Source organism: Pteropus vampyrus, unplaced genomic scaffold, assembly GCF_000151845.1.
Source record: "Pteropus vampyrus isolate Shadow unplaced genomic scaffold, Pvam_2.0 Scaffold16, whole genome shotgun sequence".
Taxonomy (NCBI): domain Eukaryota; kingdom Metazoa; phylum Chordata; class Mammalia; order Chiroptera; family Pteropodidae; genus Pteropus; species Pteropus vampyrus.
The window spans coordinates 1,034,238-1,049,547 of NW_011888797.1; the positions used below are offsets into that span (position 1 = coordinate 1,034,238).

At 38.1% G+C, this 15,310-nt stretch overlaps 1 protein-coding gene and 1 pseudogene across 1 annotated transcript in view; both read right to left on the reverse strand.

The window, feature by feature from the left end:
• The window catches only part of ANKS1B (ankyrin repeat and sterile alpha motif domain containing 1B), an 874,817-nt gene extending 859,917 nt beyond the window's left edge, over positions 1-14,900 (reverse strand). The window contains exon 1 of the mRNA XM_023527446.1: positions 14,761-14,900. Within this exon, the coding sequence (XP_023383214.1) occupies positions 14,761-14,894 (134 nt within the window). The 5' untranslated portion in view covers positions 14,895-14,900. The remainder of the gene's footprint in view (positions 1-14,760) is intronic.
• Positions 6,181-6,296, reverse strand: LOC111736040 (annotated as a pseudogene).
• Positions 14,901-15,310: the final 410 nt, after the last annotated feature.

Genomic DNA, 15,310 nt, shown 5'->3' on the forward strand with positions numbered 1-15,310 from the left:
TCATTCTTTTACTTAATCAAAGTTACTAAGAGCATGAACTTACCACTGCCTCTACCAAAACATCTTCCAGACATCTCTGGAATCCAAAGTAGAAGTTATGGTTCCAAATTGGCCTTTACTCTGAAAACATTGCTTGCCTGTGTCGTAAAGTGCTTCCCCCTGCCATTTCTGATCATTTTCCAGCACTGAGGAAGAACATTGGCTTTTGAGTCACGTGTCATGAATTCCAAATCTCTGTTAGTCAAGTTACTAACCTGGTCCAGTTACTAAATTTCTGAGTCTCAATGTCCTGTAAACTAATACATGTATAGCAAGGAAGATAGTGCCTAGCACATAACAGGTGCTCTAAAAAATGATTTACTATTTCTCAGCATTGAGGTTACTAATCAAACCTCTGTTCTGTCAACAATTGCTCTCGAATAGCCCAAAAACATATACATGGTCCAAGCTATGTACGATTAGTATGCCCTGTTCCACAGTTACTCATTTAGTTACTCAACAAATAATTTTCTGAATGCCTCATATGTTCTAGGCATAAAATAATAACGTTTGTACAGCACTTTAAAAGATAACTAAGCCAGTGTTTCAGGCCTGAAGGAGTTCAGGGTCTAGTGGGAAGGCAAACATACAAACAAATAATTACGGTGCAGTATTATAAGTGCTAAAAATAGAGGTGTGTACAAGGTGCAGGGATGCATGAAAGATAGGGATCAGGCAAAGCTTCCCAGAAGAGATCATTATGCTGGAATGAGACTAGAAGGATGAACAGGGCTTCACCGAGCACATAAGGGAAAGATGGGTATTCCAGGGGGAGTAACAGTAGGAAATCTATGATGCCTGCTGACAACGTCAAGTTCTTCTGGCACAGGTTGGAGGAAGCAGTTGCAGAGGACTGGTGGAAAATGAGGCAGGTAAGAAGGAGCCAATCACAAAAGGCCTCAAATGATACTCTGACAAGTTTGGACTTAATTCTCTCAGCACTACAGAGCCACTAATTTCTAAGTCAGAAAGTAACTTGTTTAGAACAATTCCTTCATAGCAGAGGAAGGAATGAGTTAGGAGGGCTGATATTGGAAGTGGTGATAGTGAATAGATGTAAGTGCAAAGGAAGACTCAAGGACGCCTTCGGGTTTCTAGCTTAGATGAACTACTAGTACACTGTGGTTCCACTAACACAAAGGAGTCATACAAGAGACAGAGCTGAACTGTGGGTAAAAATAATGAACGTTTCGACTCTAATATCTCAGTTGAGGGGAAAACATTCAATAGGCCATTGGGAATAACATGTCTAGAGTATAAGAGAGAACACTAAATTAGAGATATATATTTAGGATAGCTATTAAGAGTAATAATTTTTTAAAGCCCAGGAACATACTTTTCAAAATAAATGTAATCTGTTAGGATTTCTCTCTCAACTGCGACTGAAAAGATTACAAATTAAAAACGTTAAATTACTGTCGATTGCACATATATTAAATTTTAACATAAAAAAAGATGTCAACATATTTAATAAAGACAAACTCTTACCAAAGATAAGTATTCTATATTCATTTATTTATCAATTTTCTTAAGCAGTCTACTAACAAATAATCTATTTCTAAAATACTGTTTTCATGGCAAAAAAAAAAAAATGCAGCACGCTTCATCTTCTGAGTAAAACAGCATGTTTAATTTCCTGAGTAAACATTACTCCTACTTGACACTGAACAGAGTCCAAAGTCACAGAAGGAGTTAAGAAATTTTTAAAATCCCAGGAGCAATAAACCTCACTCAGGGAATATAGTCAAGAGCTTATTATAAAGGACTAAAAGTCAATGTCATACCAGAATTTTAAATAACATCATGCATCCCTCTATTTAATAAATTATTTCAAAATCAGGTCACAATTGACAGACACACGATCTTGAGCAGACGGGAGAGAGTAGATAAGCAGGGAAAATTTCCTTTTCTCTACTGAAGCATGTCCACCAACTGTCATGTCTGGAAAACAGCCAAAATGAGCACTTTATTTGCAAAATGAACAGGAGACTCTTGAAATATTAGCAAAATGTGTGATGTATACATGTGGAATGTAGAGAATTCTTTTAAGATTCACATTTATGGATATTTGGGAATAACCTTTCTAAGACATAGATTAAGAGTGTAAATCCATCCATGTTACGAATTCTAAAAGCCTCGGTAGAGAGCCCCTTAAATGCCTGGGGACAAACGTTACCCTCCCTTTTCTTCTGGGCTGTGACCATCTATCCAGGATAAGATGCCCTTACACACTTTCGAGACAAATGTTGGGCCTCCAAGATAGTTACCTGAAATAGCCACATAAATTACCTTGAGAAAACCATGTCTCTTTCTCTTAACTCTCTTTTGTTTCCTAACCTTTCTTTTCCTCTTTTGTCGAAGAGCATTTTCTAGTTTCCCAGCCACAGAGTTTACCAGCGAAAGCTGACACAGCTGAGTTGCTCAGGGAAAACAGCTAAACTATTGGATGGAAATCAAAGAGAAAAGGAGGAGGGAACATAGAAATGTTAACTAGAGAAGAAACATGTAAAACTTGGACTTCATCTGAACCTGTATACATTTGTAGCTCGACATCAATGTTCTCAGATCATGGCCCATAGTCAACGAAGGGTCACCGAGGGCTTTCTAAAAGGGCTTCTCACTGATCTAAAATAAACACATAATTAAAAAAAGAAAAACAGAATGGTAGGAGTCTGGATAATGTTTACAGTCAATAACCAGGGAGAAGGGAAGGGCAGGTGCTCATTTTGAGTGATTTTACTATTGGAAACTCCCCAACGGTCACAACATTGCTACTAACACCGTCACCTTGGATGAGGTGTCCGATTGGATCATACGGTATTTTTGTTCTGTGAGGTAAACATAACGGAGAGCAAATGGGAAAGGTAAGGTGAAGAAAGAGACGTCTGGTTTGGGTCTATTTTCTCGGGAAGTTCACAAAATAGTCAAAGTAATAAATATTTTTTCGCATGCACTTTTTCTGAGATGTTATCCTCTTTCCCACCCAACCATGAGGTTGGGCCCCAAGTGACCCGGCAGCCCCTAATATTCACTGCGTGATCCTGTCTCCCTGATCCTTGCTGCCTTGATTCCGAGTCTCTCCAACTCCTGGCAGTTCAAGTTTTCCTGGATTCTATGAGATGTGTATAGTCCTATAAAACCCCATTTCCCTGTAAAGAGCAAGCGAGCAAAATCTCCCAGGAATGTCACATTAGACACAGATCTTGTACTCTTTTCCTCAACTCCTTTCCATCAGAGAAATACCATATGGATTATACTGCTCAGAAAATAGTATCTGCCAATCTCAGATTCAACAGTTTTGAAAGGATTTTGAAGTGAACAGGGAACAGGTTGGATAAATACTCTGTGTGGGCCCTCGTTCTGCTAATGAACACCACACTGCAAAGTTTAAGGACCATTTCCATGGAAGCCCAAGGAGTCCATAAACATAGAATGTCGAGATGCAAAAAGAAATACTATGGAAAGGTCATACGTTCTTAGAGGTGCTACTGATGATAAGAAAAGTTTAAAAGGTAAGAAAAGAGTGGGAGTCAGGATCTGTTTAGATCCCTCGATGCTATCTTATACATTGAGCATGTTGTTTAATTCCGTTCTTAGCTAGGAAAACCAAAAATTTTATCATCTTTCCATTGAGCTTATTTTCCCAGACCTAGAAAAGGACAGCAGCAACTGATAATACTGCTCACTGCTTATCTGTCCTTAAATTTGGCCCGAAAAGCCAAATGGTCTTTTAAAGTACAGGATATAATGGCAATGAATTATTTTTGCAACACGCCCAAACTATCTTTTCCCAATTATTGCAAATAAGGAGAGTGTCTTTTAGCTACATCAAATGTTTACCAAAGAGCATCTTGGAAGTTTCTTTGCTTAAATTTGTTTCTAGAGATTATGAATTCCTGGTAATAAAGTCTGAGAAATCACCAGTATGAATTACTACTGTCCTGGTTCATTTGGCCCAATAATGATTTTTATAAGACCTGTGAAGATTTGCCATCTTTCAAATATACTTGGTCAATTTCCTGACAGTGTTTTTGTGACATTTTAAAAATCATAATGGGACTATCATATAACAAGAAATACCCACTTGCTGAAATCCTTATCTCTATCAAATTCCGCAAACTCGGCTTCCTCGGTGAATGACAGTGACTATCTCAGTGCTTTTATAACTCTTCTTTTGCATCGTCATCAACTTACTGAAATTTTTAAGAAGGCAACTCACTGACAATTAAGATAAAGACTTCCAGCAAAACAGAGCAAAAATATAAAGATTTTCTGTCTCTCAGTCAGTCTGGAGGCCTACTATATATACAATAACATAATGAAAGAAAAATCTCATGAAAAAATGCAAAGTGATGACCAGCCTATCAAATTATCATCTCTCCTCCAAAATGCAGGGAGAAATAGTGAACTGCCACACGGTACTCAAGCTCTGGTCATAATCTCCATGTTACCTAGAATTCTTAATTGCCCATAGCCTGATTTTCTTCCAACAAAGGAATACAGGCATTGCTGGTTTGGAGAGTAGTATCACCATCATCATCATCATCATCATCATCATCATCATCACCATCATCATCATCACCATAAAAATAAGAGCATTGTGTTACTCTCATCTTTCTCTTCCTCTTCCACTCTTTTTTCCTCTTTTCTTTCCTCCTTGTTTCCCTTCTCTGCCTGAACAATTCAGTCTCTAAAGCCATTAAGCATGGCAGAGACAGGTAGGCGTCCACTCTAGAAGAAAGAAGGAAGCCACAGTAGCCTACAGAGAAGTGACAGAGCCCAAGGCAGGGAGGAGAATGTCCATATTGGGGGCAGCTGAGTGTGGGGTGTCAGAGCTTCAGAAAGTTAGAGAGGGCATCCTCTGGAGGGGTGTATGATGTGAGAGGGTCGCAGACCAAGTAGGGTTATGAAGGTCCCCATGTGGCAGTGGCAGAAGTGACCACCCGGACATGGAGTATCAGAGTCCAAACAGGGTAAAGAGGGCATGTACATGCAAGGGTGACCCAGTGCGAGGGGTGAGACCCCCTAGCAGGATACAAAGAGTAGCTCTCTGTAGGATAAGGAGTCACAGCCTGAAAAAGGGCAAGAGGGAGTCTGTGAAGGAGATTCGTCCTACTGCTCAGAATGTTCACTTTAATCACTTGCTTATGATAGTGTCTGTCAGGCTTCATGTACAATTACTTTTTTTCCCTTTGTAATAACTAGTTTGTGGAGAGGTACATTTAAGCTGTTTGAATATCCCATTCTTCATTATTAATTTTGATGCTTAAATTGTTCCAGACTTAGACAGTACAAGCCCTTTCAGGCTGGCTTCTTTGAGTCATTCTCTCACTATTTTCTTGCTTTTGGCATCAGAAAATGTTCCAGGACTCATCTTTCTCTGTTTCAGTCCTTGATCAGCCATTTCTCTAAGAAGCCATGGTTCTTTTTATCGGAAAATGGTAATCAGAAGCTAAGATTTGGGTACCAGGTATGCTCATTAGTGAAACCAATATGTTCACACACAGAAATACACACAGTTACATCTATACCTGTCTATATTTACGGAAAACCTTGAGTTTACAATGATTCGTCTAACTCCATCACAACTCCACGGCAAGGATTCATTTTAGTTTCTCTCTTCCTATATTTGTAACTTTCTTTTCCAATAGTGAAAAACTTAAATTCTGTCCCCGTTAGTCCATATACTTACTTAATAAATCCCGCTGTAAGCAACCAATCCTCCTCTCCACGGCCATCTACCCTGCGTGAATGTCTTCCTTACCCCACGCAGGCTCTGCCACCCATGATAGGATGGAATGCCGTTCCCCCAAACCGTCAGCCTGGCAAACTCCTACTCACCCAACAAGATTTAAGAACCAACTCCTCTCTGAAGTTCCCTTGACTACTCCTCCCAGACAGAATTAAGGTCACTCTTCTTGCTCTTCCTCTTCCTGTAGCATTGTTTGGTACCTCCATTACAGTACATGTCACACTGTATTTTAACTCTTTGTTGACACACCTGTCCCATTATTCTACAAGTACCTGGGGTGTAGTTGGAGATGATCTCATTCAATTTTAGAATCCACAAGGTATTCAAAAAATACATGTTAGAATAATGAGTGATCATTCTTTTTTTTTTAAATTATTTATTATTATATATGTCTATAGCACCTGGTCTTCCGAGGTGGTCTCCCATCCAAGTACTAACCAGGCCTGACCCTGCTTAGCTTCCAAGATCAGACATCGGGCTTGTTCAGGGCAGCATGGCCACAGACCATGGACTGTGGCTCCACTGGGATGTGAATCCTGGACCTTCTGCAGGTAAAGCAGACATGCTAACTGCTACACTATGAAACCACGTCCAAGTGATCATTCTTTGTTATCACTGTTCTTAGATGTCAGTTGCCCAAAAAATCCTGATTGACTTTGGTTAGTTGGACAGTAGTTGGTTCGTTGATTAGTAAGTTTTGGTCTAAATACACCCTAACACACAGCATTTATACCAGTGAAAAAACATGTAGAAAATAGTTTTACCATTGTTCATAATTCTTCACCTCTTCTGATGTGTCTTCAAAGTTTCTATCAACCTTCAGAGTGACACACCACTCTAGTCAGTAGCCAAAGAAAGCCAAACAGAAACAACTCTGTCCTGGGGTATATCCCACTGCTGGAGTTTACCATGCCACAGAACATTCTGCATAATTCCTGCTGCTCCCCCCAAACACACTCCCACTCACTCCCAGCTCTCTGCATTAGTAGTAAAATAGCTATGCAAAACAGGAATAATTCTGTAAGTAAATATATCAGTTTCCTTTGTATATTCAAAATACAAGATACTATATTTACCATATTTATATGATACATTTCAAATGCAAATTAGTAACCAGAGGTATCAAACAAAGACTCGAAGTAGCTAAATAGTAATTAAGGCCAAAAAAAAAAAAAAAGGAAGAAAGAAAACTTTAACGTAGAAGAATGCTAATTGATACCAAGGGGTCGGAATCTCAAATGCCTGCCCTGTGCAGTAAAACAAAGGTTTATGGAATAATCCAGATCCTAAAGTCAACTTGCAACATGAACTTTTTTTAAACAACAAGAAAATGCATTTGAAAGAATTTTAATTTCAAACCACATTAGATATTAAATCTCTTATACATTTGTATCGCGAATCTTTGTCACCTGGAATCATACAATAAATATGTACCTCAAAGGAATAACCTCTGGAAACAGGCAAACGACATGCCACATGCTGATAATCTAAGATGGGTATATAACAGGTATCCAATAAAAAGTTTGAGAGACTAAATAAGTAGCAAAAAGAAAAGGCTGTTCCAGAACCAACCCTATGTCACCACATATCTCAAGTCTCCAATCAAATCTCTTTGCCCTTCTACAGCACCAGCTCTATAAGGAGGAAAGATAAATGACCACTTTTATCCAACCCCGTCTTGCAAATCTGGCAAAATCCACTCCATCAGCTCTACTACAAGAGCTCCAAAGCTTTACTATTTGGCCTAAAGTTTTGTTTCCTCTTTAAATGAAAATACTAAAAGAGCACTCTCTTCCTAAATGCATTTACCAATCAACCACACAGTATGTGTTAACTATCCGCTCTCACAAGTAGTTTTTTGGTGGTGGTGTAAAAAGTTAGGAAAAAATTTTCCAAAATTATCTCAAATGCATAATTAAGTAAAGTATTTCGGTATACAAAGTCCATGAGATTAGAGGAGAAATTAACACTGAGGGAGGCAGAAAACCACAAATGATGACAGCAAACCCTGTAAACTCAACTTTGAAGGATCAATATTCCTTTTTCTTAATCTACTTCTCACTACACAGCCCATTCCAGCTCTTTTCACACAAAATCTTCCCCTCGGGAGAGGGACATCTGGCACAAAAACTAGAGCCAAGGTGAACTTGTGGTAATTAGAATGGCAAAGAGGCTTCCTTAGGGCAGGGTTAAAGACAATGTGGTTTGGAGAAAAGAAACATCCAGCAGGCAGCAAGAACTGAGGTTGTCCTTTTACGCCCAAATCCATCACTCAAGATTTGATACAATTTGATCAAAGGATGGTGACAAGTGTAGTCCAATTGTTTCAGCTCACTCAACTAGAAGTAATTAACCACTTTAAATAAAGCTGCTCTCACAACTCAATACAACCCAAATAACTCTACAGCACAATTGTTTCGAAGTTCCATTTTACTGACAGTCATGAGGACATCCCGTTAAATAAATCACACAAGTACAATCCTCACCCAAGTTTAACAAAAATGAAATCACTTGCTGCCCTTCTGATGCAAGAGAAGAAAACTGGACCCTAAGAAGAGCTCCTAGATCTGTTACACAAGAAAATCCACTGAGTTTTCAAGCGGCATTGTGCCTCTCTGCCTGCCATACGGTTTACGTGACCATGTCATCGCATACATAAGAACTGGAATACAGATGAGTTTCTGTGTAAATTACTGACTTTTCAAATATAAAATAGTCTTTCATATCAACATATGATGAATAATCAAAACTCATTGTATTTTAATTTAGAACTATGCTACAAGATGTTCAAATGGAAACCAAAGATACGCTAAAATGCATTAAATGTTAAATGCCTTCAGGTTATGTAGGTTGAAATCAGTCTTCTAATTCTCAATCTGAATTATAGTCAGCTTCCATTTCTAGTTAAATACTTAGGACAAATGTTCTATAATAGGCTCCTTGAAAAAATTTTCCAAAATTATCTCAAATGCATAATTAAGTAAAGTATTTCGGTATACAACTGAACTAATCAAATTGTGATTACAGTCACCTGAGAGGTTAAATTGCTAAAGTCAGTAAATGCACTACTGAATATTGTAAGCTTCTGCATTCATGCCATTGAAGACCTCCTCCACGCTTCCATCAACTGTAAGAAACTACTGAGACACACAAGGTATTAGCAGGCGATGTAAGGGACGGACAAGATGCATAGAAGTCACCGGCTGGTTGTCCTAATTCCCTGCTACACACCAACCTCACCATTTTGAAGAGGGAGCGGAAAACCTTGCTTAGTAGAGAAAGAGGTCAGTACCCAAATTCCCTCTCCTCCCTCCTCACTCCCCATCGTGCAGCTGGCACCGTTCACTCTGGCAGACACAGCTCTCTGAACATAATGGTGCAATCACTGCTTCAAACATCGTTACTATCTAAAATAGATAACCCACTTGCAAGTTGACTATTTTTATAGATACAACATTTTCATGCAGTTTAACTGCTCTGTTTGTAATTTATTCCACTTAACCAATGCTGTTTCCCTGGAAGTATCTTATATCAGAGTCCAAATAACCACAATTGCCCAGTTGTGAAAATTAGAATGCTTCCAAGTTGCCTCCTATCTGCTTGTACCCATCATCAAAACACTTCATGAACCAAATTCTGAATAAGAAAAAATTTATAAACTATCTGGTTTATGGCCTTTGGTGACCATAAGGTTATTTCTCCCCCACTTACTGCTCTGCTTTTTCACGTGGGGGTCTTGAGAACTGGATTCCTTATTTTCAATAAGAATTTACTAGATGCACTTTATGCAGTACTTGACTCTCTGAGGTACTAAGAAAATTGAGTAAATTTGAGGCATTAACAAACTTTTATTACTTCATTAAAATAGAGATCATTCTTAATCTAGACTCACTAAAAAAGAAATAATTCAATGTACATTTTAAATGGGAATTATTTTTGTTTGGACTAAAAGGTAATCGTACCAAAGAGACTTTAAAAGGTTTTGCAGTGGTCTCATGAAAGGTATGTTAAATAAAATGAAATTTCACATGGGATATGGAAGAAGGAAAAGGAGAAGGGCAACTCAATTTGAGTATTCTGATGAGTTCTGATGAGCTCAGATTTCTTCAAGAACGAAAGTGGGTAGTGAGGGGTATAACTGAAAACAAACACAAAAGAGGGATATATACTTGTCCTGAAAAAAATGCTAATGTCCCTTTCAGCTAAGCTTCAGCTACCGCAGCTAATGCAACCTTGAGCTCTGACAGAGAAACAGTAAAACTGTGGATGGTTTTAGACCACAGGAGAATGTCCTATGACATTGAACAAGAATCTGATTCTTCCCAACTTCTATTTGGCTTCTACCTTCCCTAGTGAGAATGATTTTCAAACCAGAAAGGATAAACAAATAATGTTAGCAGATTACTGAAGCTCCAAACAGAGATCCTAAGAGACACTTAGCCGCCTTAAATTAGCTTCAGTATCCAGACCCAGAAGAATTAGATGCAAGGGAGTAGAAGGAATTTGCATCAATACTAGGTACCATCAGTGGTTCGCTACCAGAAACAAGCTCTAATAAAGTAGACTGATTTGGGTGGAATGTATAGATTTAATACTAAAAAGGTAGATCGAAAGATGTCATGACAGAATATAGCGTGAATTTAGAAAGGCAGTGGATAAAATACCTCATAATATTCTAACGGGTATATTGAAAAGTAGCTGACAGTTCTATTAAGTGGCTTCAGTGTTGGGAGAAACGCATGCATAAAGATTGCTACTTTTAAATTTATACTAAGCTGAAGAAAGGTTCTTTAAGAGATGTATCCTGGTGTGCTGAATTCCAGCTATAGAAAACATGCTTATTAAACTTACAGATGATGTTGAGGAGAGGAATGAATATTCTGGAAGACAGACTCAAGATCCACAAAGATCCAGATATATTATAAACATAGGGTAAATCAAATAAGATGAAATGTAATAGGAATGATTTAAGTTCAATCAACATTTTACAAGTACCAGACAGGAACCATGGCTTCATAAGTCATTGAAAAAACAATACGTGGAACTTTTAATTGAGTTTGTGCTCAATGTGAGCTAATGCCATTCATGACATAGCTCAGAAAATCTTGACCTGTATTAAGAAACATCTTAGATCAATAATAAGGTAATAATTTCATTGTATCATGTTTTAAATAGTTGTTATTTTGTTTTCATTACATAATACATGTTCATTGTAGAATACTGGAAAATGTAAGCAAAAAGAAAATAAACATCACCCACAATTCCACCACTCAAAGATGAAAACCATTTACATTTGGTGTTTATCACTCCAGACTGCTTAATGGACATTATAAATATTCATATACTTATTTTTTCTTAAAAAAAAAAATAGAATCACACTACAAATGCTATTTTGTAACCTGTTTTTGTTTTTTTAATTCAACACTATGTCAAGTCTCAGTGTATTCTACACTGGTCAAATTACATCTAGTGCATTTTGTTCATTTCTGCTCACCACACTTTGAGAGCCGTTGCAAAATTTGAGAATATGCAAAGGAAAAAGTGAGTAGTGAAAAGTATGAAAATAATGGTTCACCTAATGCTTGATTGCCACATGACAAAAGGTTGAATGAAATGATGGTACATCCATGAAAAATTATAGATTTATAAGAAAACAACATAGCTAAATGCACGCACCTGAAAAACTGTCCTGACAGATGAATTATACTATTTATATTGACCCATATAGCCAAACTGGTACCAACTGCTGGAAATTAGAGAGAGGTGGATTTCAACTCAATAATAGAATTTTTTTAATAATTAGAGATGTCAAAAAATAGTATGGACCTAGTCATTGTAGAGTTTAACAGGGCTGGAAAAACTAACTGGTAAAGGATGTTAGAGGTAATTCCTCTAGGTGAGAAGTTGGAATTAAGAGGTCCCATTCTGTTTGAAGATTTTGTGATTTTAATGAAAAACTTACTACAGAAATTTACTCCCAGTCGAATATGAAGCAAATCCATAGTCATTAAAGAAATTGAGTCTGGTGCTTTAGAGCTGCATGAGAAATAACACCACCACTGATGATGAACACCAGTGTGCTTTGCACTCACTGATTTGCACCTCACTTAATACTTACAAAAACCGTGTATGATAGGTACTATTACTATTCCCATTTTATAGAAGACAGTGAGGTTGAGGGAGAGTTTTACATTTAATCGAGGTCATTCTTACTTTCGCTGAAAATTGCAGCATCACCCAAGCATACGTGATTCATCACTCATTTAGTAGGTAACATGTAAGCAAAAGTATTTTCGCAAAAGTTCTTAACTAGTGAACCCTCGAAGGGCAGTCATGAAATTTTTTTAATTAGAAAAATATAAAAATTTTTAAATGAAATTATTCATAGAAAAAAAAGTTCAGATTAGACTATCTCAACCATATAGTTCAAAATTCTGTGAATAAAACAGATTCAATGACTAAGCCCTAAGATATGGTAAAGCAAATTTGACTCACAAAACTTCAAATCTTTGTTATTACTAATGATATGACCCTGGGCAAATTTTTAATCTTCCCATCTCTTTAGTCCTTCATCTCTGAAATGAGGATCCACCACTTAAGGTGATATAAGAATTGAATGAGATGATACATGTAAGCATTTAGCACAGGATCTAACACTACTATTATACGACACAAGTAATAAGTGGGGGAGGGAGGCAAATCTATTCCACAATTCATTTCAAAATATTTTAAAATTTCAAAGTGTCATGTTTGAAGGGGGAGCGGCTACATTTTACATTTTTCTGTAAATAAATGACAATCATTTATGATATAAAGCAACTAAATAAAATGTGCCTTCTCTGAGGAATTTCATTTTATGCCAAGAATCATCCAAAGAATACAATTTCAATGCCCATTTTCTTCAAAGACACTGTTTTAGTTGTTTATTCAGTATGAGTTAGACAAATCCAAGTCTAAAGCTTATTGGTTTTGGTTTTGAATTTACAGCTTGGTTCAAACTACTCTAATGAACATGTCTTTTAGTTTCACTGTTTTCTATGTGCATTGTACTACTGCCTTCTCTTACAAAACCAGCAAAAGAGAAAACTTCTCATTCAAGAAGTACATTGTGGGTCACGATTTTGATATTTTACTTAATGTCTACCAACATTAAGTAGTTGGTACTTTATTCTTAAAATTTGACATCTATTCTTTTTTTAAAACGGTACAACTGAGAAAGTATTTACAAGATATTTCCCTTTAAATTCTATCACAAAAGTGGGCTTCTTAAAATACCATTTATCTCAATGAAATTAACTGAAGTTCTTCCTGTTTTCAAAGAATTCTTTAGTCTTATTCCAAAGGAATTGATTATTTTTAGAAAGCTCTTTCAGCATATAGGTTTCTAGCCAAGATTTTTATAACTAACATGATCTTCTGGCAAACATATTTATTTTATCTGCAACTTAAAACTGTAACCAGGTATACTGCTTCTGTATAAATTACCAGTGACTAAGGGCAATTACTAGAGCTACAATCTGAAGTATGTTCACATTGTCTACTTGTGCGTGAAAGTGAAAGTTATTTAACAAAGGAGTCATCACTTCTAAGACCTAGTGAAAAAAAAGTCCCATAAATATTCGTTGTTCTGAAGTCAACTGCCATTTCAATAAAATGTCACTGTCAACAAATATAGATCACATATGGAGCTTTTTCGGATCCTATCACTATTTTCCAACTAAATTTATTTCACTGTAATTCAAATGTTTTCATTTACTCTAATAGCCAAGACAGTAATTAATTGCATTGTCTGACCACTACGACATATGAGAAGTGAGTAAATAACACAATATCATCCAAAAGTTTGTATTAAACACTTGTTAAGAGTAGTGCGTGTACACACACACACACACACACACACACACACACACACATACACACGAGTCCTTCAAAACAAGAAAATCACCTGGGCTTTAAAAATTTTTTACAAGTACAGCTAGGTTGCCTAAGAGATGTTTTAGGGCAAAGATATGAATAATGCCTCTCGAAATATCCAAGATAAATTGAAAAGCCATGATTTTAAAAACTAAAGAACTATCCTTGAATTTTATCTAGTAAATATTCTTCAGACTTCCTCCCTCCCAACTGATTTCATTTGTCCATCGATTCAACTTTTAATAGTTTTTTAAAAAACATACAAATCAACCTTGCTATTTCTGAGGTACTAGCTGCTGAATAAAGACCTTGACATTTTAAAAAATGTCACCTTAGATTCTCCAAGCAATATTAGTCTCACCTGCAACATCTTCACGTTAAAAGGCCTCTATCATATTCCAAATACACTATCTCAATCCTTCATCCTGAGATATAAAATAATCAAGTTTTCACTCAGCTATGCCCAGGTGACAGAAAGTACTCCTGGGGGTTGCCAAACCTGCCTCATCAAGTTTTATGCACACCCTGTACTGATGCCATCTCATCAGAAGGTTCACTTTCTTCATTTTGTGGGATCATAATGCACAGCAGAGCAAATGCCTTCTGCAAGAGAAGGTATCAGCAACCAAAGGCTGTGGCTTTTGCAGGATAATCGCATGCACGCAATAGCTTCTCTGTCAATTTCATTTAACTAGACCAAAAAAAAAAAAAAAATGCTGGGTTTCAGGCTGAAAATATATAACAAACATTGATGGGAAGCAGGTGGAACGCCGGTTTTCTTCCAGCAACAAGAGTACATGTCCAAGTTCTGCACCACAGCTCAGAGAAAAGTAGCTACTGACGCATTGATGGAAGGCTATTTTAAAATTACTCAAAGAATCTAAGGCATCGTTCTGACTGGGAGGCTCAAGCGTCCTCTCCATACACACTGTTTGCCTGCCTAATTTAAGAATGAAACGCTGGCAGCCAGCAGGTGCAATAACCAGGAGGAGGAGGACGTATCCATCACAATGCACAAGGAGGTATGCAATCTTGGAGCTGCTGCCCATCCTTACCTTAGCAGATTAGACAGGGGCAGGGGTCCAGATCCACCGCCCAGGATCCCTCCTTTCCTGCCAGACAGGAGTTTCTCCACCAGAGCCACATTGCCAGTGCGAGCAGCTTCCAGCAGCTCCTGGTCCTTCCCCATAGTCTCTCACCGACTCCCTCACTGAGTCCTTTCCCCCTCCGGGTTCTTCTCCCCTCCCACCCCCACTCCCCAAAATCCAGGGCCGTCTCCGCCCCACCCTACAATAATGCCAGGGCTTCAGTACGAAGAGATCCCTGCAGCCCCAATCCGGGAACACCGACCACTCTGTCCTCCTCTTCGGAGCGCAGCTTTTACAATGGGGATCAGACCATGTCTTGGAAGAGGGGCTGGCCCAGCTGGGAGCCGCGACGCGCCCCCACAGCCACTCCCCTGAATTCCTGAGGCCTCCTTCCCGCGGGTGGGGCGTGAGCGGGTGGGGACCGGGGATGCTTTTGAGGAGCAAGCGGAGGATGGTGAGGACTAAGGTCGGAGCAGGAGGCGGCGGAGACCGTCCTCGCTGGAGCCGGGGCGCAGCG